The sequence below is a fragment of the Marmota monax genome, unplaced genomic scaffold, assembly GCF_021218885.2.
Source record: "Marmota monax isolate L192 unplaced genomic scaffold, Marmota_monax_Labrador192_F-V1.1 WCK01_AAM20220418_F8-fsc00043, whole genome shotgun sequence".
Taxonomy (NCBI): domain Eukaryota; kingdom Metazoa; phylum Chordata; class Mammalia; order Rodentia; family Sciuridae; genus Marmota; species Marmota monax.
In genome coordinates this window covers 13,126,674-13,154,148 of record NW_026691982.1, presented here as the reverse complement: position 1 = coordinate 13,154,148, position 27,475 = coordinate 13,126,674, and the positions used below count along the sequence as shown (strand labels likewise).

Genomic DNA, 27,475 nt, shown 5'->3' with positions numbered 1-27,475 from the left:
TATCTAGATATGTTCGGGATATTTTTTTCTCTTAAAATTTGCCTAGTTTCATTGGGATAATTGACAAATAAAAATCATATATTCTCAAAACTGGGGATGTAGTTCAGTGGCAAAGTGCTTTCCTGATATGCACAAGGTCCTGGTTTCTATGCCCTGCAATATATAAACATATGTGCAAAACAATTGTATATATTAAAAGTGAACACCTTATCTTTTGATATAAATACAGATTGACTGATCACTAATTTATGTCAATCAGACATTGACATAAATTAGTCACCTCATAGATAACCAATTTTCGGAATATTTAAGATCTTCTCAGCAGATTTCAGGAGTACGGTACAGATTTATTAGCTGTAGTCACCATGCTACATTAGATCTTTAGAACTTATTCAACTTAAAATAGAAACTGTACTCTTTGGCCAAGATCTCCATTTCTCTCACCACCCATCCCAGCCCCTCGCAACCATCATGCTACTTACTGCATATGTGTGAGGTCATGTAATATTTGTCTTTCTGTGCCTGGCTAATATCACCTAGCCTAATATCCCCCATCACCATCCACGTTGTCACAGATGGCAAGATTTCCAGCAGCTTCTTCTTCTTCTTCTTCTTTTTTTTTTAAAAAAACAGCTGAATAACATTTCATTGTACACATATACAATATTTTCTATATTCATTTGTCTGTTGATGGACACTTCGGTTTCGTCCATATCTTGGCTCTTGTGAATAATGCAGTGAACATGAGGGTGCAGATGTCTCTTCAACATACTGATTTCATTTCTTTTAAAATATGCCTGATAGTGGGATTGGTGGATCCTCTGGTAGTACTGTTTTTATTTTATTTTTTTTGAGGAACCTGCATACTCTTTTGCATAATAACTGTACAAGTGTACAACACTTCCCAGCATTGTACAAGGGTTTCTTTTCTCCATATCCTCACCTGCATTTGTTATCTCTTGCCTTTTTGATCGTAGCCATTCTAAGGAGTGTGAGGTGATAACTCACTGTGGTTTTGATTTGCATTTCCTTGATGTACAGCATTGAAGACCTATCCACATACTTGCTGGCTATTTGCACATCATCTTTACAAGACTGTTGAATCAGATTCTTTGCTCATTTCATAATGGGTTCATTTGCTTTTATTATGGATGAATTGTTTGAATTCCTTATATATTTGGGGCATTAGTCCCCTGTAAAGGATATATAATTTGCAAATATTTTCTCCAATTCCAAAGGTTGCCTTTTTTTTTTTTTTTTTTTGCTGTACAGGACCTTAGTTGATATATAGTCCCATTGGTTCATTTTTCCTTTTGTTATCTATGCTTTTTATTGCATATCCAAATCCTCATTGCCACAACCAGTGTCAAAGACCTTTCTCCCTATATTTTCTTCTAGGAATTTAATGGTTCTAGTTCTTATGCTCAGGTCTTTAATCCATTTTTAGTTGATTTTTGTGTATTTTGTAAGATAAGGAACCAGTTTTCTTTTGTGTGTAGATGTGCAGTTATCCCAAAACCATTTATTAAAAGAATATCCTCTCCCCATTCTTTGCACCTTACCAAAGATTAGTTGACCATGTATGTTAAGGTTAGTTTCTTGACTCCCTTTTCCTATTTCTTTCTTCAATTTTTATGCCCGTATCATGCTGTTTTGATTACTATAGTTTTATAATATGGTTTGAAATCAACATAACAATATACTATAATGTCTCCAACTTTATGCATTTTTCTTGAGATTGCTTTTTTTTTTTTGTCAGTTGGGGGTCTTTTATGGTTCTGTGTGAAGTTTAGGGTTTTTTTTCCTATTTCTATGATAAATGTTATTGGAATTTTGCTAAAGATTGCATTGAATCTGTGCTTTGGGTAATATGAACATTTTGACCATAGTAATAATTATTTTTACTTTTTTATTGATACATTATAGTGTACATAATGATATAATTTATGCTGCATAGTCTTACATACACACAATCTAACAATACAGATTGACTGATATCATTCTCTAGTTCTTTCCCTCTCCTTTCCCACCTTCCTGCCTTTGGTCCCTTTCCTCTACTGATCTCCCTTTGATTTCCATGAGATCTGTTCCCCTTTCTTGTCCGTTTTCTCCTCTAGCTTCCGTATATGAGAGAAAAATATGTCTGTTGACCTTCTGAATTTGACTTATTTCACTTAACATAAGTTCCATCCATTTTCCTGAAAATGACATAATATCATTTTTTCTTTATGGCTACATAAAACTCCATTGTGTATATATACCACATTTATTTATTTATATATATATATATATATATATATATATATATATATATATATATATATATATATATACATTGAACATTTGATGGACACCTAGGCTGGTTCTGTAGTTTGGCTGTTGTGAATTTTATGGCTATAAACATGGGTATGCAGTTATCACTGTAGTATGATGACTTTAATGCTTCAGGATAAATATCAAGGAGGGGTATAGCTGAGTCATATGCTAGTTCGATGCCCAGCCTTTTGAGGAACCTCTGTACTGATATCTGTAAGTGGTTCTACCAACAGTGTAAAAGTGTTCCTTTGTCTCTGCATCCTATCCAGTATTTATTATTGCTTATATTTTTGATGACTGCTATTCTGACTAGTGTGAGATGAAATCTCAATGTAGTTTTGATTTTCATTTCCCTAATTGCTAATGATGTTGAACACTTTTTCATGTATTTGTTGGCCATTTGTATTTTAAGAAGTATTTTTTAATTCATTATTTATTAGTTGGGTCATTTGTTGTTTTGGTGTTAAGTATTTTGAGTTCTTTATGTATATGTTCTAGATGTCAATCCTCTGTTAGAAGGGTAGATAGCAAAGGTTTTCTCTCATTCTGTAGATACTGTCGTCACGTTCCTAATTGTTTTCTTTTTTTTTTTTTTTTTTATTGTTGGTTGTTCAAAACATTACATAGTTCTTGATATATCATCTTTCACACTTTGCTTCAAGTGAGTTATGAACTCCCATTTTTAGCCCATATACAGATTGCAGAATCACATCAATTACACATCCATTGATTTACATATTGCCATACTAGTGTCTGTTGTGTTCTGCTGCCTTTCCTATCCTCTACTATCCCCCCTCCTCCCTCCCCTCCCCTCCCCACCCTTCTTCTCTCTCTACCCCCCCTATTGACCTTCATTTCTCCCCCTTGTATTATTTTTCCCTTTCCCCTCATTCCCTCTTGTATGTTCTTTTGTATAACCCTGAGGGTCTCCTTCCATTTCCATGCAATTTCCCTTTTCTCTCCCTTTCCCTCCCACCTCTCATCTCTGTTTAATGTTGATCTTCTTCTCATGCTCTTCGTCCCTACTCTGTTCTTAGTTACTCTCCTTATATCAAAGGAGACATTTGGCATTTGCTTTTTAGGGATTGGCTAGCTTCACTTAGCATAATCTGCTCTAGTGCCATCCATTTCCCTGCAAATTCTATGATTTTGTCATTTTTTAATGCAGAGTAATACTCCATTGTGTATAAATGCCACATTTTTTTAATCCATTCGTCTATTGAAGGGCATCTGGGTTGGTTCCAAAGTCTTGCTATTGTGAATTGAGCTGCTATGAACATCGATGTAGCAGTGTCCCTGTAGCATGCTCTTTTTAGGTCTTTAGGGAATAGACCAAGAAGGGGAATAGCTGGGTCAAATGGTGGCTCCATTCCCAGCTTTCCAAGAAATCTCCATACTGCTTTCCAAATTGGCTGCACCAATTTGCAGTCCCACCAGCAATGTACAAGTGTACCCTTTTCCCCACATCCTCGCCAGCACTTGTTGTTGTTTGACTTCATGCTGGCTGCCAATCTTACTGGAGTGAGATGGTATCTTAGGGTGGTTTTGATTTGCATTTCTCTGACTGCTAGAGATGGTGAGCATTTTTTCATGTACTTGTTGATTGATTGTATGTCCTCCTCTGAGAAGTGTCTGTTCAGGTCCTTGGCCCATTTGTTGATTGGGTTGTTTGTTCTCTTATTGTCTAATTTTTGGAGTTCTTTGTATACTCTGGATATTAGGGCTCTGTCTGAAGTGTGAGGAGTAAAGATTTGTTCCCAGGATGTAGGCTCTCTATTTACCTCTCTTATTGTTTCTTTAGCTGAGAAAAAACTTTTTAGTTTGAGTAAGTCCCATTTGTTGATTCTAGTTATTAACTTTTGTGCTATGGGTGTCCTATTGAGGAATTTGGAGCCCGACCCCACAGTATGTAGATCGTAGCCAACTTTTTCTTCTATCAGACGGCGTGTCTCTGATTTGATATCAAGCTCCTTGATCCATTTTGAATTCACTTTTGTGCATGGCGAGAGAAAGGGATTCAGTTTCATTTTGTTGCATATGGATTTCCAGTTTTCCCAGCACCATTTGTTGAAGATGCTATCCTTCCTCCATTGCATGCTTTTAGCCCCTTTATCAAATATAAGATAGTTGTAGTTTTGTGGATTGGTTTCTGTGTCCTCTATTCTGTACCATTGGTCCACCCACCTGTTTTGGTACCAGTACCATGCTGTTTTTGTTACTATTGCTCTGTAGTATAGTTTGAAGTCTGGTATCGCTATACCGCCTGATTCACACTTCCTGCTTAGCATTGTTTTTGCTATTCTAGGTCTTTTATTTTTCCATATGAATTTCATGATTGCTTTCTCTATTTCTACAAGAAATGCCTTTGGGATTTTGATTGGCATTGCATTAAACCTATAGAGAACTTTTGGTAATATCGCCATTTTGATGATGTTAGTTCTGCCTATCCATGAACAGGGTATATTTTTCCATCTTCTAAGATCTTCTTCTATTTCTCTCTTTAGGGTTCTGTAGTTTTCATTGTATAAGTCTTTCACCTCTTTTGTTAGGTTGATTCCCAAGTATTTTATTTTTTTTGAAGATATTGTGAATGGAGTGGTTGTCCTCATTTCCATTTCAGAGGATTTGTCGCTGATATACAGGAATGCCTTTGATTTATGCGTGTTGATTTTATATCCTGCCACTTTGCTGAATTCATTTATTAGCTCTAATAGTTTCTTTGTAGAGCCTTTTGGGTCTGCTAGGTATAGAATCATATCATCTGCAAATAGTGATAATTTAAGTTCTTCTTTTCCTATTTTTATGCCTTTAATTTCTTTCGTCTGTCTAATTGCTGTGGCCAGTGTTTCGAGAACTATGTTGAACAGAAGTGGTGAGAGAGGGCATCCCTGTCTTGTTCCAGATTTTAGAGGGAATGCCTTCAGTTTTTCTCCATTCAGAATGATGCTAGCCTGAGGCTTAGCATAGATTGCTTTTACAATATTGAGGTATGTTCCTGTTATCCCTAGTTTTTCTAGAGTTTTGAACATAAAGGGATGCTGTACTTTGTCGAATGCTTTTTCCGCATCTATTGAGATGATCATATGGTTCTTATTTTTAAGTCTATTGATGTGGTGAATAACATTTATTGATTTCCGTATATTGAACCAGCCTTGCATCCCAGGGATGAATCCTACTTGATCATGGTGCACAATTTTTTTGATATGTTTTTGTATCCGATTCGCCAGAATTTTATTGAGGATTTTTGCATCTAGGTTCATTAGAGATATTGGTCTGAAGTTTTCTTTCTTTGAAGTGTCTTTGTCTGGTTTAGGTATCAGGGTGATGTTGGCCTCGTAGAATGAATTTGGAAGTTCTCCCTCTTTTTCTATTTCCTGAAGTAGCTTGAAAAGTATTGGTATTAGTTCCTCTTTAAAGGTTTTGTAAAATTCTGCTGTATACCCATCCGGTCCTGGGCTTTTCTTAGTTGGTAGTCTTTTGATGGTTTCTTCTATTTCCTCAATTGATATTGGTCTGTTTAGGTTGTCTATATCCTCCTGACTCAATCTGGGCAGATCATATGACTTCAGAAATTTATCGATGCCTTCACTATCTTCTAATTTATTGGAGTATAAGGATTCAAAATAATTTTTGATTATCTTCTGTATTTCTGAAGTGTCTGTTGTGATATTGCCTTTTTCATCCCGTATGCTAGTAATTTGAGTTCTCTCTCTTCTTCTCTTCGCTAGCATCGCTAAGGGTCTGTCGATTTTGTTTATTTTTTCAAAGAACCAACTTTTAGTTTTGTCAATTTTTTCAATTGTTTCTTTTGTTTCGATTTCATTAATTTCAGCTCTGATTTTCATTATTTCTTGCCTTCTACTTCTTTTGCTGTTGTTTTGCTCTTCTTTTTCAAGGATTTTGAGATGAAGTATGAGATCATTTATTTGTTGGTTTTTTCTTTTTTTAAGGAATGAACTCCAAGCAATGAATTTTCCTCTTAGAACTGCTTTCAATGTGTCCCACAGATTCCGATATGTTGTGTCTGTGTTTTCATTAATCTCTAAGAATTTTTTAATTTCCTCCTTGATGTCTTCTATAACCCATTGATCATTCAGTAACCTATTGTTCATTCTCCAAGTGATGTATGCTTTTTCCTTCCTTCTTTTATCGTTGATTTTCAGTTTCATTCCATTATGGTCAGATAGGATGCATGGTATTATCTCTACTCCTTTATATTGTCTAAGCGTTGCCCTGTGACATAATATATGATCTATTTTTGAGAAGGATCCATGTGCTGCTGAGAAAAAAGTGTAACTGCTTGATGTTGGGTGGTATATTCTATATATGTCAATTAAGTCTAGGTTATTAATTGTGTTATTGAGTTCTATAGTTTCCTTATTCAACTTTTGTTTGGAAGATCTGTCCAGTGGCGAGAGAGGTGTGTTGAAGTCTCCCATGATTATTGTATGGTGGTCTATTAGACTCTTGAACTTGAGAAGAGTTTGTTTGATGAACATAGCTGCGCCATTGTTTGGGGCATATATATTTATGATTGTTATGTCTTGTTGGTGTATGGTTCCCTTAAGCAGTATGTAGTGTCCCTCTTTATCCCTTTTGATTAACTTTGGCTTGAAATCTATTTTATTTGATATGAGTATGGACACTCCTGCTTTTTTCCGAAGTCCATATGAGTGATATGATTTTTCCCAACCTTTCACCTTCAGCCTATGTATGTCTTTTCCTATCAAATGCGTCTCCTGTAGGCAGCATATTGTTGGGTCTTGTTTTGTGATCCATTCTACTAGCCTGTGTCTCTTAATTGGTGAGTTTAAGCCATTAACATTTAGGGTTATTATTGAGATATGGGTTGTTGTTCCAGCCATATTTGTTTATTTCTGTTACTAAACATGGTTTGTTTTCCTCTTTGATTATTCCCCCCCCTTTACTGTCCTACCTCCCACTGTTGGTTTTCATTGTTATTTTCCATTTCCTCTTCCTGTAATGTTTTGCTGAGGATGTTTTGAAGAGATGGTTTTCTAGCTGCATATTCTTTTAACTTTTGTTTGTCGTGGAAGGTTTTAATTTCATCTTCCATCCTGAAGCTTAATTTTGCTGGATACACAATTCTTGGTTGGAACCCATTTTCTTTCAGTGTTTGAAATATGTTATTCCAGGATCTTCTAGGTTTCAGAGTCTGTGTTGAAAGATCAGCTGTTATCCTGATTGGCTTGCCCCTAAATGTAATCTGCTTCCTTTCTCTTGTAGCTTTTAAAATTCTCTCCTTATTCTGTATGTTGGGCATCTTCATTATAATGTGTCTAGGTGTGGATCTCTTATAATTTTGCACATTCGGCGTCCTGTAGGCTTCTAGAATTTGGCATTCTGTCTCATTCTTCAAGTCTGGGAAGTTTTCTCGTATTATTTCATTAAATAAATTGCTCATTCCTTTGGTATGGAGTTCTATACCTTCCTGTATCCCAATGACTCTTAAGTTTGGTCTCTTAATGTTATCCCATATTTCTTGGATGTTCTGCTCATGGTTTCTTAACAGTCTTGCTGAGCTGTCTATGTTCTTTTCAAGTTGAAATACTTTGTCTTCATTGTCTGATGTTCTATCTTCTAAGTGTTCTACTCTGCTGGTAGTACTCTCAATTGAGTTTTTAAGTTGGTTTATTGCTTCCTGCATTTCTAGGATTTCTGTTTGTTTTTTATAACCTCTATCTCCCTGTATAGTTGATCCTTTGCTTCCTGGATTTGTTTGTGTAATTCCTTGTCGAAGTGATCTTTCATTGTCTGATTTTGCTGTCTAATTTCTTCCTTGATACTCCAGATCATCTGAAGCATATATATCCTGAATTCTTTATCTGACATTCCATCTGCTGCAGCTGTTACCTCTTCTAAAGTTGAGCTGACCTGCATTGCTTGTAGTCCTTTCTTTCCTTGTCTTTTCATACTGCTTGCGTTTCTTTCTTCTTGGTGAAACTGTTGTGTTTTTGAAATTTTTCCCCCCCCTATATATTTATGTTGCTCTTGTATAGTTGAAAATTCTCCCTTGCAGGTGCGGGCAGGGGCTCTGCTCTGCCCCTCCTCCAATTGGTGTGAGGTGTCTACCACGCCCGCGGACCCCTGGGCCTGATCCGCTGTTCTGTCGCAGGTCTGCCTACCTTGCAGGTGGGGGCGAAGGCTCTGCCCTGCCCCTCCTACCACGCCCGGGGACCGCTAGACCTGATCTGCAGGTTGGTCGCAGGTCTGCCCACCTTGTGGGCAAGGGTGTCAGTTCCGCTCCGCCCCCACTCCAATTGGGGTCACTTGACCACCACACAGGCGAGCCGCTGGGCCTGATCTGGGCGCGGGCTAAGGCTCTGCTCTGCCCCTACTCCAGTTGGGGTGGAGTGTGTACCACGCTGGCAGGCCGCTGGGCCTGATCCACAGGTCTGTCGCAGGTCTGCTTACCTTGCCAGCGCGGGCGGTGGCTCTGCCCTGCCCCTCTTACCACGCCTGCAGACCGCTGGGCCTGATCTGCAGGTTGGTCGCAGGTCTTCCTACCTTGCGGGAGTGGGTGGCGGCCCCTCTCCTCGCCTCTGGCTCGACGACAAAGCGAGAGAGACTCGGGTATCTGTGACTCACCCTCCCTACCAGGGGACCAACTGTTTCCGTCGCCGCTGGCACCGATGAAGTTTTCTCCTCGGCCGCTCTCCGATGACATCAGATCTCTGCCATGCTGGCATCCCCTGTTCTATGGCTGAATCCCATTTTCTTCTCTTCCAATAGGCGGAGCTGTGCCCTCTGAGCTGAGCTTCTGCCCTCTATGTGCTGACAGAAATCCCTGTACGGTGGCTCCTGGGAGTCTCTCAATCCTGTTAGTCCAGAGCCCTTTCACTTATCCGGCCCCTCCCCCTGTTCCTCCTCCCAGCCAGCCAGCCAGGTCCTGTTCACCAGAGGCGGTTCCCCAAGGATCTGATTACACTTGCAGCCCCACCGCGTGTCCTATATCCCGAACGATGAACACCCTCTCTGTCATTCAATTAAGCCCCAGTGCTGTGGTGGGGTGATCTGGGAACCAACAGTTAAATTTTTCAGGACCCCTTTGGTGGGCACGCCCCCAGAAACTGGCGGCTAAGATCTTGGGTGTCGCCGCTGGTGTTAAGGGGAGGTGGGGATCTGGAGTCCCCTCTGCTTCCCTACAGACACGCCCCCGGTGGTTTCCTGGCTGCTTGTATCTGGAGGGGGTGGGAGTCACACACCTGCTAATGTGGATTCCGCTGGGAAGGAATTCTGTCGGCGCTGGGAAGGAATTCTGTCGGCGGAACTCTGGTGATGTCACCACTCTGCTATGGCAGGCCCCAGGCTCCTTGCCAGAGTGTCCGAAGGGAGGGGTGGGACTGGTCTGTCTCTGGTTGGTTTCAGCTCCCGGTTTGCTATTTCATGAAGGCTTGGCGAGAGACCTCTTCCTAGAGTCCCTGCACCGCTCCTGCTGCGCTGCGCTGCGCCTCGGAGGCTATCCGCCCTGACGCGGGCCGCGTGCAGGCAGCCGACAGTCGCCGAGTCGCACGGGCAGCGGCTGGCGGGTCTGGACCTCTGCGCTGCGTGGCGGAGATTCACTCGTCTAGCGCAGGCTGTCACCTCCAAAAATCCTTCCAATTCCCGGCCGGTCTCTCTTTAGTGGAATTTTGCTAGGAGTTTCTCAGCAGGTCATATCTAAGCGTATCCATGCGTCTCTCTGACCCCTTTGTTGAGGAGGTACTGAAAGCGCTGCCTCCCCTCTCGCCGCCATGTTGGATCCTCTTACCTAATTGTTTTCTTTGCTGTGCAGAAGCTTTTTTCTTTTTCTTTCTTTCTTTTTTCTTTTTTTTTTTTTTAATGCTATTGCACATGAGATTCTTTTTCATTCCTTTTTGGATTGAAATTTTTTCATTTTTAGTGTCTAGGAAAGCTACTGATTTCCATACATTGATTTTATGTTCTCCAATTTAGCTGGCTATTTATGAATACTAACAGTCTTTTGGTAGAGTTTCTAGAGTTTTCTATCTATAAGATTACTGTGTTAGCCAGCTTTCCATTGCTGCAACAAAATACCAGAGAAAATCAACTTAAGAAAGAAATATTTATTTTGGCTCTTGGTTTCAGATGTTTCAGTCCATGGTTACTTGACTGTGGTGAGGAAGAACATCATGTTGGGGAGTGTGTGGTGGAACAAAGGACTAACCTCATAGGGCCTGGGGAGGAAAGAAAAGAAGGTGCTGGAGACAAAGTATCCCCTTCAAGTTCACGCCCCCATGACTGAATTTCCTCCAGCTAGGCCCCATCTCTCAATAGCCTATTAAGTTATGAATCTATAAATTATTAATTGAAGTCAGAGCCCTTGTGATTTAATCACTTCCCAAAGGCCCTCACCTCTGAACACTGCTGTATTGGGGACCGAGTCCCCAACACAAGCGCTTTTGGGGGGACATTTAAAGACCCAAACCATAACAATCCTGTTCTGCAAACAGTGTACAATTTACTGTCTTTTCTTTTTCTGATCTCTTTAATTTCTTTTGCTTGCCTAATTGCTTTGATAGGACTTCCAGTGCTATGTTGAGTAGATGAGGTGAGAATGGGCATCCTATCCTGTTCCTGATCTTAGAGGAAAAGCTTTGAGCTTTTCACCATTGACTATGATGTCAGCTGTGTACATGTCATACATAGCCTTTATTATGTTCAGAACATTCCTGTGTGTCATATTTATTGAGAGGTTTTTTTTGTTTTGTTTTTTGTTGTTGGTTTTTTTTTTTTTTAAATCATGAAAGGATGTTAAATTTCAGGAAGAGCTTTTTCTGCATCTATTGTAATCATATGATTTTTATCCTTCATTTTGTTGAGGACTTTTGCATTTGTACTCATCAAAGGTATTGGCTTGCAGTGTTCTTAAGTAAGGACATTTAAAACTGGTCTCCTCGTCTTCCCTCCCCACCTGCTTTCCTACAGGCCTCTAGTTCTGTAAACTGCATCACAGTTTGACCTAGCTTGATATCTGGAGTCATTACTGTATTCCATCCCCTACCCCTGTCCTAGGGGTCAAACCTGGGGCCTTGCACATGCTAGGCTTTCCTTCATCCCATACACCTGTTTTCAGGCCATTTTTAGTAAGTCCGTGCCACCACTGTCTGGCAGTGGCAGCACTGAGGCTTTTCTATGCTTTTCTCAGTCTTGCTGCCTTCTTATCTGCATGGGCCACTTGTGGTCGAAACCTTTGCTGAAAGTTCCTATGGTCCTTAGAGTGAACCCCAAATCTGTAACACAGCTTTTGAAGGCCCAGTCTTTTTCTGCCTGTCCTCCTCCAGCTGGTGCTTCTGTCTCAGGTTCTTAGTACACTCACCATCCATCATCTCTCTGACATTTAGTGTTGAAGTCTTTTCTGGAGACCAGTTCGGGCATCATAACACTGCTCCGACTTATTTAATTATGTCCATCCCAGTTGTCTGAAACTCTCTGATGACTTATCTGCTTTTCGGTGTTCTTTCCTGAGTGTGTCTACCCTAATTCCACCCAGACAGGAATGTTGCTTGCTTGATTGATTGAACAATGTCTCATATGAGGCTCATTCTTACTAAAAGATGGAGAAAACAAAAACCACAGGAAGCTCATTTCAATGGAGAATGACAGTATTCCTTTCTAATTTATATTTGCTCAAATGATGACAGGCTTGCTTGTCTTTGCAGGTGTTTTTATCCACAAGTGGCCCTACTGCTTATGCAACCACCCCAAGAGCACTGAGGCAGTGATTACTACTAAACCGCCAGACTCTGTTACATCAGGACCCTGGGTCCTGGAGGGACTATTGGCTGCCATGTCATTGTAGTTCTGAAATTATAACTGGAAAAGAAGTGAGCCAGCAGACTTTGACAGACTTGGCTAGGGTGAAACCAGGGTTGTTTTTAAATGAAAATTGAATATAGTTAAATGGGTTACATTGCAGCACACGCCAGAGCAGCTCCTTTGCCAGGTATTGAAAAATGAAAGACGGGCTTTGTTTCATGTGTGGGCAAGCTGAAATTACAAAGCTTAAACTTGTGGTAAGTATTCTTGTGATGTCACTCCTGTCCCTAAGCACTAAAGTGACTGCCAACATGAGAAACATCAACAAACAGCAGCCATACTAGTAAAATTAGAGATATCATGAGTCTAAGGCACATGGTGGGTAGTTTAGAGGAGCCAAATCTCTAACAGGTCTGACCTTCCTAGTGAAGTAGCACATGACAGCAGAGGAAACTACAGCAAATTTACTTCTGTATGCTGGCTGGCTTGGGTTTTCCCCTGTCTCTGCAACATTAAGGACAGATCCCTGGACTGAGAAGCTAGAGGAAGGTGGCTAAGAGGCAGAAGTAAACACATATTATGGATTGGGGTGCTGAGGGCAGATGTACAGAGAGGAAGGCCAAAAGATGCTAAAGACCTATTTCAAAAATATTGTGAATGGTCTTTTTTTACTTGAAAGAAAACACAACTCTGCTTCCCCCCTTTTTCCCCCATTCTGTTACTATATGAACTTCTATACCAAAGATATCAGATTCTTCTTTTCATAGGACTACTATTCGTGTACTTGGGTATATTGCTAATGAATATTATTAATATAGTGATCCTATTATCATTAGTAACATAGTTTATTTACATTATGAATTAAGTGGGGGAGAGGTAAAATGAACATTTTATAAGAAAATGTGTCTTCAAGTGTGAGCAAATGATTATAAATAGATATGTTGAATATTAATTGTTCAAAAATTTGAGGCATCTAATATATCACACTTAACAGTCAGGCTGGGGGTATAGCTCAATGGTAGAGCACTGGCCTAGCTTGCTTCAGGCCTTGGGCTTGATCCCCAGCCAAGTTTAAAATATAAAAAAGCAAAAAAGGTCAGAGACATTCTTTGGGAAAAGCAGCCACATTCTTCCACTCATGCCTAGAAGCTCATCATGTCACCTGGCTATGACTTTGAACAGGCAGGATGAATATAGGGAGGAGGAGCTGCTTCCCTCTGTGGATCACAAAGCAGGTCCACATTAAAGCAGTGATCTGTCCATGTGGGTGCATTTTCTGTACCCCTATAGGTCATCTGGAATCTGATACTTCTGCCTGAGTATGTATGTGTGTGTGTGTGTGTGTGTATGTGTATATATATATATATATATATATATAATAAGCTTAAATCTATTGACTTTCCAACAGTCCAAGATTGAGGGGCCAGTGAGGGCCTTCATGCTATGACATATTATGGTAGAAGCATCACATGGTGAGAGAGATTGAGAGGAGACAGCGCATGTGTGCAAGAGGAGGCTGAACTTTACACTTGCAATAACGATGTCATCCATTCATGTGGGTAGATCTCTCGGGATCTAATTTCCTCTCCAGTGCCTCACCTCTGAACACTTCTTAATGCCGTGCCAGCTTCAACATGAGTGTTGGATGAGACATTGCAATGACAGCAGTTGCAGATGTTATTGATCCTTTTGCAGTGAGGCCTTTGCAGGGACAGCACCAAGAACTATGCCCACACTCTCAGCAGGTACCCTAACCCCATAAACTCAGTGATGATGGCACAGCTCACACGTCCCCATGGAAATTTCTGGCCACAAATCTTTGTGGGGACTCCTAGGGAGTCACTGAGGAAACCCCTTGACTTGCTGGTGAATTCCTTTATGCAGGACAACTCTGCGAGAGAGAAATGGGAGCTGGCAGTGAAGGCCTGAGAACTGTGTGACATTTTTCTCCCTGTAAATTTCCCTTACTGGAGCTTCATTGTGTTTCCCCTGCTCGGGTTTTCCTTATAGTTGAGGCCCATTCACTCTTCCATTCAGGAGAGGGAGTGAGAATGTGTCTTCCTGATGAGCTGCTAGAACTTTCCTTATGTTCAGGCAAAATATCACCAAGGATGAACTGATGATAAGAGCCTCCATTCCTAACAAAGTGACCACAGATCCCCCTGTCACACGTCTCACACGCGGAGGTCTGAGCCACCCAGTAACAGAAGGGGTCATCATCGGGTTTGTTCACTGGTGACATCATCGCTTGTTGCTATCAGCTGGCTCTTAAATGAGGATGTTGTGCCAAGAGACATGAAGAGCTTACAGGGAGACAGTATCCAACTGTCAGTTCAATTAGAGGAAGACAGTTTAAACTGGACAGCAGAAAGCATTTGAGCAATTGCTTTAATGTGTAAAACTAATTTTGAGAATTTGAGATGCCTGATAGAACAGAGCCGGGGAAAGGCCTTTTCTGGACCTCTCTACTTAATGCTGGCAGAATGGGCTGCTGTGACATTACCTAAATTAAGACCTCATTGGCTCCTGGATGGAAACTGAGTTGAAAGTTGATCTCGGCTTGGAAAAACATTTAATGCAAAAGAACGAAAACAAAAAACAAGACTAAAATAGTTGTAGGGACAGTATAGCATGGATCTGTGCTCTTATGAACAGTTATCAGTACATCTCATTAAATGCTTGGTGTGAATGCTGCACTGCCCCTCTGAGGGGTTTCTATGTTGATTGCACTGTCAGGGCGTCTGAGCCTGTAAACCTACTGACACATGGCCCCAGATTCTGACTAGTTTGCCTCTAGCAAGCAGGGACATTGTTTTTGCTCCAGTGACCTTCAAAGTGCCTGTAAGATTAGGGCCGGCCATCTGGAAAACTTTGATTGCTTTGAATGGTAAAGGTGGGGGAGGCACAGTCTCCATGGTGACATCAGCCTTGGCACTGGTTGTAGGCATTAGGTAGTCCTAGCTGTGAACTTTGGTGGCTGCTATAATCTTATTTGCCATGAGGCAGGTGGAGGACAGGGCATGAGCTGCAGTAAGTCAAGACAAAGCTATCTTCAGAGCTGCATTTGGCAGCCTTCCAAGGTTCTTTGAACCCCTAAGTTGATGTGAGAGTGACAGAAGAGGGGATGAAGAGGCTGCAACTTAACTGAGCCTTGGGGATAATGCTCCGGTAGACAGCAGAGGAGGACACCACCTGAAGCTCAGGTGCAGACCTAGCTAGCCTTGTATCTCATGCTACATTTGTCTGACCCCTAGTTTCAGAGACAGAAGGAAGATTTTCTTTGGTGTAAAGCCTGCCTTTGCAAATCTTCATCTTCCCCTGCCTCACCCCGCTCCCCAACAGGCTCCAGTGTCACCCTCTAGGATTGACAAAGCAAACATCCATCCCACTGGGGAAACACCATTCTTACCCACAGGAATGTGGTTTAGCCCAGTAGCCCAGATACGTCAAGCCAAGACATTCATGTGATTGTATGAAATTGTCACCTTTCCTATATGAGCAATAATTCAGTCTTATCCACAGTTACCTCCATTTGTGTTTTTAGATATTTTTTTCAATTTACAAACATTTAACTTATATGATTGTTCTGTCTCCTTTGAAATAGCCTCCCTATCTTTGCATAGAAGAGACACCGAAGGTACCTGATCCAAGAGTGAGGGTCTTGCCTTAACTGGGGTGTATATGTTGAATGTGGGAATGGGAGAAAGTCACTGTGTCACTAGAATTAGAACATTAAATGCATTCTCCTATAAGTGTTAAATTAAATGATAGCATTTTATATAAGTCAAATTTAATTGAATGGGCTGATCTAAAATTATAATATTTAGACTCTTTCTATAGGGAAATAAGATTCTCATATAAGTAACCCTCTGGAATACTACTTGTTCTTAAAAAATGTGGAGTTTCAGGATTTACAGCTTCCAGATAGACTCCTGATTTCAGCAAGGTTTCAGAAAGATGCTGGAATGAAGGAAAGACCTTCTAGAAATGGAGAGTTACCAGGCTTGTCCTGTACAGGAGCAAGATTTATCACTGTGGGACTTTTTTTCTACTCTTCACCAAACTGTAATTAACTAAAAATGAAATTTTATATAATTGCAACGATGTAACCCATATGTCGGTGTCAAGTATTTTGAGTTTTAGTACTTACCCAAGTACATTTTACTACCTGATTTTTTCCCACAGTTATTATGATTCAATGATAGAAGTTTAGTAATTAAAATACTTTGATTACACAAAATATATATTTAGGTTAGGTTAATTAATACGACATTATTTGGGGTGAAATGGAGAATCTTATTCTGAACCTAAGTATGAATGTGTTTGATCTTAATTTCCTGGATAAAGAGGTTCATAAAGTACTACTTATTTCACCTGCTTAGTTTATATGCCATTTTACTTTTGTTTTACCATTTTATAAAGTTAAAATACTTTCTTCAGGCAGAGTAAAAAAAATAGAAAGGTGTGATTTATGTTAAATATTTCTAAGATTTATATTATACATATATTTATATTGATTTGAGTTTTGGGTTTTTGGTACTAGGGATTATACCCAGGGGCACTCTATCACTGAGATACTTTCCAGTGGCCCCGCCCCCTTTTTCTTTTTTGAACAAGGGTCTCACTAAGTTGCTGAGGCTGGCCTCGAACTTGTGATCTTCCTGCTTCAGCCTCCTGAGTGGCTAGGATTATAGATATGTGCCACTGTGTCCAGCTTCAATTCCAATCTTTGAACATTTTTATTTAGATCTTATTGATCAACATTAGGACAGAATAAAGTATATCTTATCAATATCTACATTTGAACATTAATTTTAAAAATATTATTTTAAGTATGATAAGAAACATTTATTTATAAAATTCCTAATTCCCAGTTAATACGTTTTGTGTAATCTGAACATTCAGATGACTAAATTTTGGTAGATAAAATGATTACCAATTAAAATGAGATATCTGTAATGGTAGTTAAAAAGTGGCTAATTAAATATGATTATAAACATGTCAGTATTTATCACCCTATGATATTAAAATTCCTTTTTAACTAAATATTTTAAAAGTCATTTACAAAATTAGATACTATTGCCATAAGAAAATAGATAGCCCTTAAATTGAACTTTTAACCACAGGAACTATAACAGTGACCATTAAAAATTTTTAATAGTAGTACTGTCAAACAACAAATAGAACATTTTGTTTTATGACTAGAAATGATAAATTTCAGTAGTTTCAAAGATACTCCTCAGAGACTAATTAGTGATACGCCCCTGGTTTTCAGTGCTTTTTCTTTATTATATATCCTCTTCCTAGTGGCATCAGTGGTCACTATTCATGCCAAACATCCATGAGGACCAGGCAAGTGTCCATAACAAAGAATTATTTGGCCCCAAGTGGCCTCAGTTTGATAAACTGGAGTTCTACAGAACAGTCATTTCTCCTCTCTGTTCACTGGTCACTCAGCTCACTGAATGCAAGAATACAGAGCAAAATCAGAAGTGGTTTCAGCTTTCAAATAACTTTTCAGCTCTTCAAAGAGGTTAGTGGAGAGATCAGACAAGGAGAGCAGAGGGCCAGAACAGCGTGGGGAGTGCTAGAACTGAGCTATGCATGAGGCCCTGGGGCCCACAGAAGGAGCATCTGAAGGGACAGGAAGGAAAGAGTTACTGTAGGGCAAAGTTAGTTTGAAGTAACAAGCTTCCTAAGGCAAAGCAGATGTCAGGATAGGAATAAGGCATTTTAAACAAAGAAGATCTAATAAAGGAATATTTTTATACAGCTGGGAAACAAGATAATGAAGCAATTCAGAGACAAGCAATAGCAGAGAGGTGCTACCAACCTCTTAGACTGGAGTGATAAAGAAAAGAGGTGGACTCTGTTGAGCCAGAAACCGGTGTCACCTTTGGGACCTCACACATGGGAGGAAGGAACTACCTAGCTGAGAGAGAAGCCAAAGCAGAGACATAGCAACTACTGAAAATGCTCACTAGAGAGACCCAGAGAGAGGGAAGGAGGAGGAGGAGGAATAATAACAACAACAACAACAACACTAGTTTTCCCTTCCATTCACACATCATCTTCTACCATTGCTTCCCACTGACCAAACTGGGAATTGTGGTTTCCTATAATCCAGAGGGACAACAAGGGCCAGAGAAAGAATCTGAAAACAGGGAAGGAAATAGGAAGGAAATAGGCAGAGGCCCAACAGTATGGAAGAGGATCTCTACGAATAATCCAGTATTACTACAGTGAAAGGTGATGAGTGCTAAGCTGAGGAGATCCTACATTTTCTCAAAGGTCCAAAGGCAGACATTGGGCTCAGTGATAGAGCTTCATTTGCAGATTGGGAAGGACACTGTCAGCAGAGTGAAGGATGGGTTGTAGGTGAGCCAGACCATTCACAAGGCCAGAGAGGGGCCAGGAAGCCCAGGCAGTTGTCCAGGTGGAAAGTTCCTCGGGCTGATGGTAAGGCAGTGGCAACCCCCCACTGTGCAAAGATTGATGAGATGAGCATTAAAACCTGTGGGAGACCAACCTTGCATGACTGAGTTAACTCCCCTGCTGGGCGATGTGGCGTCAGGCACCCTTGCTGCTAGACTGCCTCGCTCTTCTAGGGTTCCAGTGACTTGTGTCTTCCTGCCCAGGCTTGTCTTCCTATAGCCCCATGGCTGGAGCTATGCTTACCTGTTCCTTTGTAATATTACCCCTTGCCCTATTTAGGATAGAATGTTCCATGGAAGTGCCTTGTGTGTGTCCCCTTCTCTTACTGTGCCCTTGGGTGTAGCCTACCCAGATGTCAAGTCAACCTGCTGACAGTGGACATCATGAAGATAGACTCAGCCCCCCTGAATCGTGACCTCTTGCCTCATTTGAATAGCTTCTCTTCAATAAAAGGGGTCAGCATGTTCTCTCTCTCTTCCTGCAGACCCTTAAGGTCAGAGGAGCCATCACAGCGACCCCAAAGAAAAAGGTATTTGTGTCTCTTGTGTGGTTATTTTGCACAGCCCGGTTAGCCCACTTTACTTGAAGTGACCCCTGAGCCCTTTAGTCACGAACAGAAACCCAGCAAGAACCTCTTAGACTTGGTGATCAAAGAGATTTGCAGGAGAAGAAAGCCTTATAGGATGACCCCAGTTTATGGCCAGTAGGTGGCAGTGTTGGGACTGGAATCTTGTCCTGCTGATTACCACCCTATGGCACTTTCGCTAATAACAGTGTAGTAGTTCCCCAAATTCACAGGGGATATGGTCACCAAGACTCTGGTAGATGAATGAAACCCCAGCTAGTTGGATCGGGAGGCTGAGGCAGGAAGATCATGAGTGCCGCAGTCTGGCTGGGCACAAAATAATCGAGCCACCACACCTTGTAGATTCAAACAGCAATTCTTTATTCCCGAACTCTCACCGGCACTCTACACACACGTTCTGGGAAAATCCACTACCTCCACCGGGCCCTGCGTACCAAAATACCCTCTGAATCCCGCGAGAACTCAACGGGAATTCAAGGAGGGGGCGCCTGAGGCAGCAGGATACGCCCTATTCCCAGCAGGATCCACCTTAAACCCGGATCCACCCTAAACCTGGATCTGCCCTAATCCCTGAGCAAGGTCACCTTTCATGGAATGTCACTGCAAATGACCTGGGTCCAAGGCAAGCCCATTTTCACAATGGAGAGTCCTCCCTCTAAGCAACATTGGGTAGGCTGACAAGGAAATTGCCATGTGTCATTCCTACTTGGCTATGGCTCTCAGCACATGAGTTCAAAGCCAGCCTCAGCATCTTAGCAAGGCCTCAAGTAACCCTGTCTGTAAATAAAATACGTATTTAAAAAAGGGCTGGGGATATGGCTCTGTGGTTAGATACCCCTGGGTTCAATCCCAGGTACCACACACAAAAAAGTATTTTTTCTATATAGACATGCCTACGATAAATTTTCATTTTTTTTTTACATAATTAAAGTGCTTTGCATCTCCTCTTTGGCATGTTTGAATTGCTAGCATCGCTACTCTTGTGCTTTGAGGCCTTATTAAGTAAAATAAGAGTTAATTGTACATAGCACTACAACAGTTGACCAGATAACTAACATGGCTACTAAGTGATTAATGGGTAGGTACTGTATACAGCATGGATACACTGGACAAGGAGATGACTCATGGCCTGGCCAGGATAGAGCAGGACTGTACGAGAATTCATCCCGATACACACACACAAAAATGTGATGTAAAACCTATGTATTGTTTACTTTGAAATATTCCATTTAATATTTTTGGATTGCTTTTTGTCTGAATGTAGTTGAAAATACAGAAAGTGAAACTGGGAGGATGAGTACTTGTAAATTACTCAGTCCCTTAAGTCCCAATCTCTAAATAGGGGTTAGATATTCCCTAAGGCAATATTCTCTAGTACTGTGATTCAGGGATCCATACCTTCACTCCTTTAGCCAGTAAGAATTCAATGTGTTTTCTTCTGGTGTCACTTTTTTCTGTAATTTAGGTCAACAATTACAGAAATCTTCTTACTTGCTCACGTAACCTGGTTACATTCCTGGATTTCAAATGTAAGTTATAATTTAAATTTGCTGGTCATAGTTGTTTTTAGAGATTTCTCATTATGACTGGGAAGAAACTTCTATTCTGAAGTTCATGCAACCCAGAATCCAGCTTGTAGTCAATTGGATTTCACAATATTCCCATCTAACATTCTTTCTTGTAGTTCTGTTCATAAACATCTCTGGAAGAGCTCCCACGATTTATAAGACTTGGTATAAAACCACTAATTGAATTGCAACCCTTGTTAGCTAATAGAGGTCAAAGTATTAGTTCTAAATAATGCAACTTGGTATGTTACTCAGAAATTCCAGGAAAAGTCTTTTCCCACAGTTTTCAGTTTCATTCTAAGCAGTATACAACAATCCCATTGTTCCGCTCATGAGCAAAATAGTAAGTAATTAGTCTTCTAAAAAGCATGTTCCCCCAATTTAGAAGCTCAGGTTTTCTGCATATTTTTTTAACAGATTCTGAATTCTAAAGCTTAAGTAAGTTTTAAGTAAATACTTATTAGTGTTATAAAATGTAAGCATCTTCACTATAAAAAAATGTAATGGTATGTAATGATGATTTGTTACCTTGGCACAGGCAGGATAACATGCAATTTCACATCAAGATTAAAAAAAAAAAATTCCTGGGCATGGTGGCGCACACCTGTAATCCCAGCCTCCTCAGGAGGCTGAGGCAGAAGGATTGCAAATTGGAGGCCAGCCTCAGAAATTTAGTGAGACTGTGTCTCAAAATAAAAAATAAACAGGCATGGGGATATAGCTCAGTGGTAGCATATCCATGTTCAGTTTCCTGTACTGCCAAGACAAAAAACAAACAAATAAACAAAAAGCTAAGTTCAAGGGATCCAGTTCTTGTGCTCTGAGTATACAGTCTTAATCTAAAGGCAGCCATGTTAAACTATTGTTATAGTGTTTGGGTGATACAATTTAGACCCTATGGAATACAGAGTAAGGAATCTTATTTCAGGGAAGGAATTCCAAAGAAAGTTACACCTACAGTTGGTCTCAAAGAATGATTAGGTTTTAGACTTTTCTAAACCCATTTTCCTCTTAATATCCACTATTTCATTATAGGGAGCTGTGCTTCTGACTATGTTATTCTACTTATATATCAAGTGCTTTTCTGCAGGCCTTGAACCCTTAGGGTCAGCTCAAGGCAGCTGTCCTTCTTGGTTCCAGAAGTTCTCCTATACCTTCTACTTGTGGTATCTGTAGTTGTCCAGTTGAATTATGTGGCAGGAATCATGCCTTGTCCTGTTGTAACAGGGGTTGTTCACTTGATGCTTTGACTATATTCCTTGTGGCTTTGAAAGCTACATGCTTTTTCTTTTTCGCAATCTTCTTTTCCTTAAACTTCTTCTCCCTGATCTTCTTTTCCCTAAACTTCTCCTTTCTGATCTTTGTCCTTAATCTCATTTTCTCTGAATCACCTCTATAAAACCCCCTGTTACTGAGGATGAGCAGAACCACAGCCTTTGGGACAGGAGTCCTCTGTGTTTCTCCTTTGCTAGCAAAGCAATAAACCTTTTTTTTTTTTCTTTTTATCAAGACCATGTCTTCCTTATTGGATTGGCATCAAGGATGAGGACCAAGCTTTTGGCTACACTGTGTGTCTAGTGCAAGTCATAATTAGACCTTTCCAACTTCAAGCGTAGCCAATCAGCGCCTGTGAACTGGATTTGAATATTCAATTAAACTATTTGGTACATTTCAGCATTTTGAAATGTTGAAACAACCACAGTCCCCTATCCCTCCCAGAATAGGTGAGGATAGAGGTGAATAGTTGGACAGAGTTGGTGAGGATAGACAGGTGATACTGAATGTAGGACTTATTTTGGAACTTGTCACAAATTTCACATCCAGTCTCAGTGTGGAGATGATTCTAGACTTTGCCTGTTTGACTCATTCAAATGCAGTCCACAGCCCTTCAGATCCCCCTCATGTCTCCATTAGAACATTAAAACTGCAGAGGGCATTTAGTAGCCCATCAGTCTTTAGATTAGTGTATTGGCTGATGCTGGCTGTCAGTGTAGCCTCCCTGGTCTCAGATGGAATCAACCCTTTAACCCTTTAACCATGGCTCTCCCTGGGAATCCTCCTCACTGAATAGTAGGCAGGGGCCAGTAAAAAACTCACCAAGAAGGTAGGACATAGAGGACACGTACTTTTCTGGAGGTCAAATTCTGCACTTGTGAAGAGTAAGCTACTTGGAGATCTAATCTCAAGGTCTTTCTACAACTTCCTCTTACTTCTTCCCTCCTGCCTTGGGGGTAATGTCCTTGACAGGCCTGTAAAGATTGTTGGAACTTGATTTGTCAGGGTCATGACATGATGGAACTGAAGACAGATGCTTGGGGTGCAAATCCCTGCTGTGCCTCTGTCTCTGCTCATTAGTTTAGTGCAGTGGAGAACAGCATAGGCACTGGAGAGGCAGCTGCAGGACCCCCATTCAAATGGCCTGACCTTCCCAAGAGTCCATTTGATTGTCTGTAAAGTAGAAATCATGGCTCAGGATGGTGGCACATAATCCCAGTTACTTAAGAGTCTGAGGCAGGAGGATTGCAATTTCAAGGCCAGCCTGAGAAACCTTGTGAGACCCTGTTTCAAAATAAAATAAAAGGACTAGTGATGTAGATTAGTGATAGAGTATTTGTCTAGCATGTGTAAAGCCCTGGGTTCAATCCTCAGTAGCGCAAAAAATATAAAGTGGAAATCATCATGTCGAACTCTTTGAGATTTGCCTGAGTACTCAGTGGCATCAAGTTTTTCAAGACCTTAGCATAGGATACAGACATGTAATGAGTACTAACTAAATGGTAGTCTCTTGTAGTTATTATCTGTCATTCATTCACTAATGATTTATTCAGAATGTGCAGGCTGTGATGTTTTTAAGCTATCCTATGGAAACTCGACAGATCTCGCCTGATGAGGGGGGAAGATTAAGGGTAGCATAGATTTCACTTTGGTGGGGCAAGGAGGGCATGGACACGTGGGGGGAGTGTGGAGACAAGTGCATGTGTGGGGAAGTGCATGGGCCAGGTATGTACAGTTGTCTGGGCATGTGAGATTAGGGAAGAGGGTACAGTATTTGTTTAATTTGAATTCTTAGGTCTGAATTTTTAATACTCCAGGCTCCGCCCCACATCTCTTCATTTTATGGCCAGTTAGAATCTGTTGAAAAGTCTCTTTGCTAACTGTGTTTTCTTTACAAAGCCTTTCCTCATGCTTCCTTGGTTTGGTCCCTCCTACCCATGTGTCCATGTAGCTTTGTGAAGCTCTCACTTTCCTGGTGCTTTACAGCCCTCTTTAGACAGGAAGTAGCCAAGAGCATCCTGGTCACCATCATACTCTGAGCAGCAGTATTCCATGAACTCTGCTTGTGTATTGACTGCATTGCATTTAACACAGGCTAGCTGGCATTTCAGTGTGACACATTTTGAAATAGTTTTGTCTTTGTTTTTGTTTTTAGTATTTGATAACAAAAGACTCAGTTCAAATAAAGAGAAGACACAATTTTGATTATTGCCTTGACATGTTCATTCCAGCAGTTTTAAAAAAAAACCTTTTACTTAAATAGGTTTCAGCAATACAGGAGTTCTTCCAACCCATAACTATCTTTTTCTTTTTTAGGACTATATGTTTGCATTCTTGCCTTGATTTATTATGAAATGAATTGAAAAAAAAAAAGAAAAATACAACTTTAATTTAGAAGCAGTTCTTGTTTGATCGTGGGACTTGCCTTTCTTTTTTTTCTATTAGCAATTGTTAAGCATAGTAATTAGACCCTGATTATAAAGGCTCCTCTGTGGGCAAGATGGCTAACTGCTTTCTTTTCTGCTGCAGGCAGTGGCCACCTCTGCAGAGACCCATGAACACAGTAGTTATGAAAGCCAGGCTGGTGGCCCTGGAGATGAAGGTCTGGAGCTGGGACCTATGGACACAGATGTCTATGTGGGTCTGAAGCATACTGCATTGTGGCCACGGGTGCCCTGCCCCAAGAACATGACAACAGCTCAGAATGGCCATGGGCAAGGTGTTGCAGCCACCTGTTCAGCCTCAGATCCAAAGGACCCCAGAATGGTGACTGTCCCGGCATGTCAGAATGGAAGCTGTAGGAGCAGCCCCAGCAGTGACACTGAAGCCCCCGAAGCCAGAGTCAGCCCTTCCAAACTCGTGCGTCTTTTCGCTGTGAGCCGGAAAAGAATGAGTGCCAATCCTGAGAGGCCCCGTTCCATGGTCCTGATGGGGAATTCTTCAACATGGAATGCACTGGCCTCCTTCCGGAAAATGGGATCTTTTAAAAAACTGAAGTCGTCTGTCTTTCAAGGAATTCAGAACCGGGAGGGCTTAGGTGCCTCAAAGGAAGATGCATCAGAACATGACCTGGGAAAAGCAATCCCTAATGGTGTGGGAATTGATGCTAGCAGATGTTCCTTGTTGGGACAGTCATGTGACCCCCACAGGGCAGGGGAAGGAGGTACATCCGATGGCTCTGACCCCGAGGACACAGACGATGCCTTCCAGAGGAGTACCCACCGCTCCCGCAGCATCCGCAGGGCCTATGGTCTGGGACGCATCAATCTACTGGATTCTGAGAAACATCACACCCCTCAGAACCATGTTAGGCCTCTGTCCCCCATCATTCAGGAGCCCACCCTGTGTGAAATCCTAGTGAAGGACTCTGAAAACAACAGCATCATCTACAGGAGGAGCAAGAGCACAGACAACTTAAACTTTCTGAAGAAAAGTTCCTTCAAACGAAAGTCCACCTCCAATCTTGCAGACCTCCGTGCGGCTAATGAAAAGCAAACACCCCAACGGACCCTGAGCAGTTCATCTGCAGACTCCGAAAAACTTGGTGGGTCAGAGAGAAGGATGAAACGCTGGAAGAGCCCCATAAGGGCCAAGGACTTTGACAGAGTCTTAAAACTTATGAGCAATGTGACTGATGCTGCCTGGAAGAGAGAGGGTTCCAAGAATGGGGCCCCCTCCCCCAGTGAGGCAAACCTCAGACTCCGGCTGCACAGCAGACTGCATGATGACTACTCACGCCGCGTGTCCAGCAGCACCGAGCAGGACAGAAGGCGAGGCGTGTCGCCAGGGCACAGTGCTGCTGCGTCCTGCCCCACAGCTCCTGGCTTCAGCTCTACCCCTTCTCAGGAGCCCCGCCTGGATGTTGACACAGCAGTGTTCCCTCTTGAAGCCCAAAGCTCCCGGGCATCAGAAAGTGATGGTCCCTCTGCCAGCAGCCCCTCAAGTCCAGTTGACTTGAAAGTGTTGAGCAAAACCTCCAGTGAGCCAAATGCAGGCAGCCAGTTTACATTTGACCCCAGGCAGCCTCCCATCCCTCTCAGGCCCACCTCGCCCAAGCCCCAGAGCCCTCAGAGCCCAGGGACAGGAGGCACCAAGTGTCCCAACAGTCTCAGTGCATTGTCACTGAGTTCAGTGGAAAGTGAAGAAAGGACAGAAGATTCCACTCAGAGAGAGCCAAGGCCTGTGTCCTTCCAGGACTCGGTGCAAACCACATGTGGTGACGAAGGTGGCAATGGAAGTGGTAGTGGCAGCCACCCTCAGCTGAGCCTTTGTGGGACAGCCAGTCCCAAGGAAAATAAGGAAGAGGTAAGGGTCCAGGTAGAGGTCCCTCCTGTAGGTGGCCTTGCTGAGTGCTTGTCCACTATCAGTCTTCATCTCAGCCGGAGATTTCCATGCTATTCAGGGGTGTTGCTCTTAGTCCTTAACTGTCATAGTGACTGGTGGCCCTATGCTGATCATGTCATAGTTATTAGTGGGGATGGGAGTTGTCAATTTGCTCTTTACCAAGTTCAGAAGTAATTTCTATCTCTTTTTTGAAATGAATTGCTAATGTATCAAATTCCTTGAGGCAATATTTACCATCCATTCATTTTACTGAGTCTGCAGGGGTAGGGACGTTCTATGTGGCTATTAGGTGTTCTCTGTTTTTTGCATTTTTGAAACAATTTTTATTACCCAAATAGTTCTTTTTCACATTTTAAACTGTTTCCATATCCTTTCCAACAGAGTTCTTATAAATATATTATTTGTGTTAGGAGACCATTACATGTTCTAAGTCTGTTTTATTTTCTAGGAATGAATTAGAAACATGTAGTTCAGTACCTGTCAACCCACAGATGATGTTTGTTCAAAGTGATTTTTATGATGGTTATTGTTCTTATTTTTAGACTAGAACTTAAAGTATCTCATGAATTGAATCAGCTAATAAACAACTGTCAGGCATTTCACATTCTGTCACACATCCAGACAGTTTTACTTTACTTTGTAATTTTCACTTTATAAGTACATTCTGTAACATTACCTTGCATAACTGAAAGATGGGGAAATGCATCCGTGTGTGTATATATTGCAAATAATTCTTCACATACATCATCAGAGTATTTCACAGTATGAATTGGCTTGCCATGGTGTGGGGGAACCCTAGAAACTGTTCTTTCCCTCTGATTTCTGGAGAAGACCTCTGTTTTGTCTGACTGTTAGAAGATGAACACCTAGATTTGCAAATACACAAGCAGCCAGTGGGACTGTCTAGTTTTGACCTTTGTTATCCAGAGATACCTAGATGATAGAAACTTCTGGAAAAACCCACAAAGTAGAATTTTTGTAGAGTACTTTTAGGAGATCCAAATCACCTTAAAGGATCCTTAGTGCTGGGGATCCCTGGGTAGCTAGAAAAGTGAGGCTGCCTCATAGTATGATTCTAGGTTACGATGGAGACCTGAAGGCCAGTCTGCATTTCAGAGCTCTCTCATATTGATGGCCATTTGCTCGTTTGCATATTTTGAAAAAATCCTGT

The 27,475-nt window shown here is 41.4% G+C and overlaps 1 protein-coding gene across 4 annotated transcripts in view; it reads left to right on the top strand.

Annotated features, from left to right (window-relative positions):
* Spata13 (spermatogenesis associated 13) overlaps window positions 1-27,475 on the top strand; it is a 351,797-nt gene that overhangs the window by 248,238 nt on the left and 76,084 nt on the right. For all 4 annotated transcript variants that reach the window (XM_058580755.1, XM_046447959.2, XM_046447967.2 and 1 more), the window contains one exon: window positions 24,490-26,265. In XM_058580755.1, coding sequence (XP_058436738.1) covers window positions 24,490-26,265 — 1,776 coding nt within the window. The remainder of the gene's footprint in view (window positions 1-24,489; window positions 26,266-27,475) is intronic.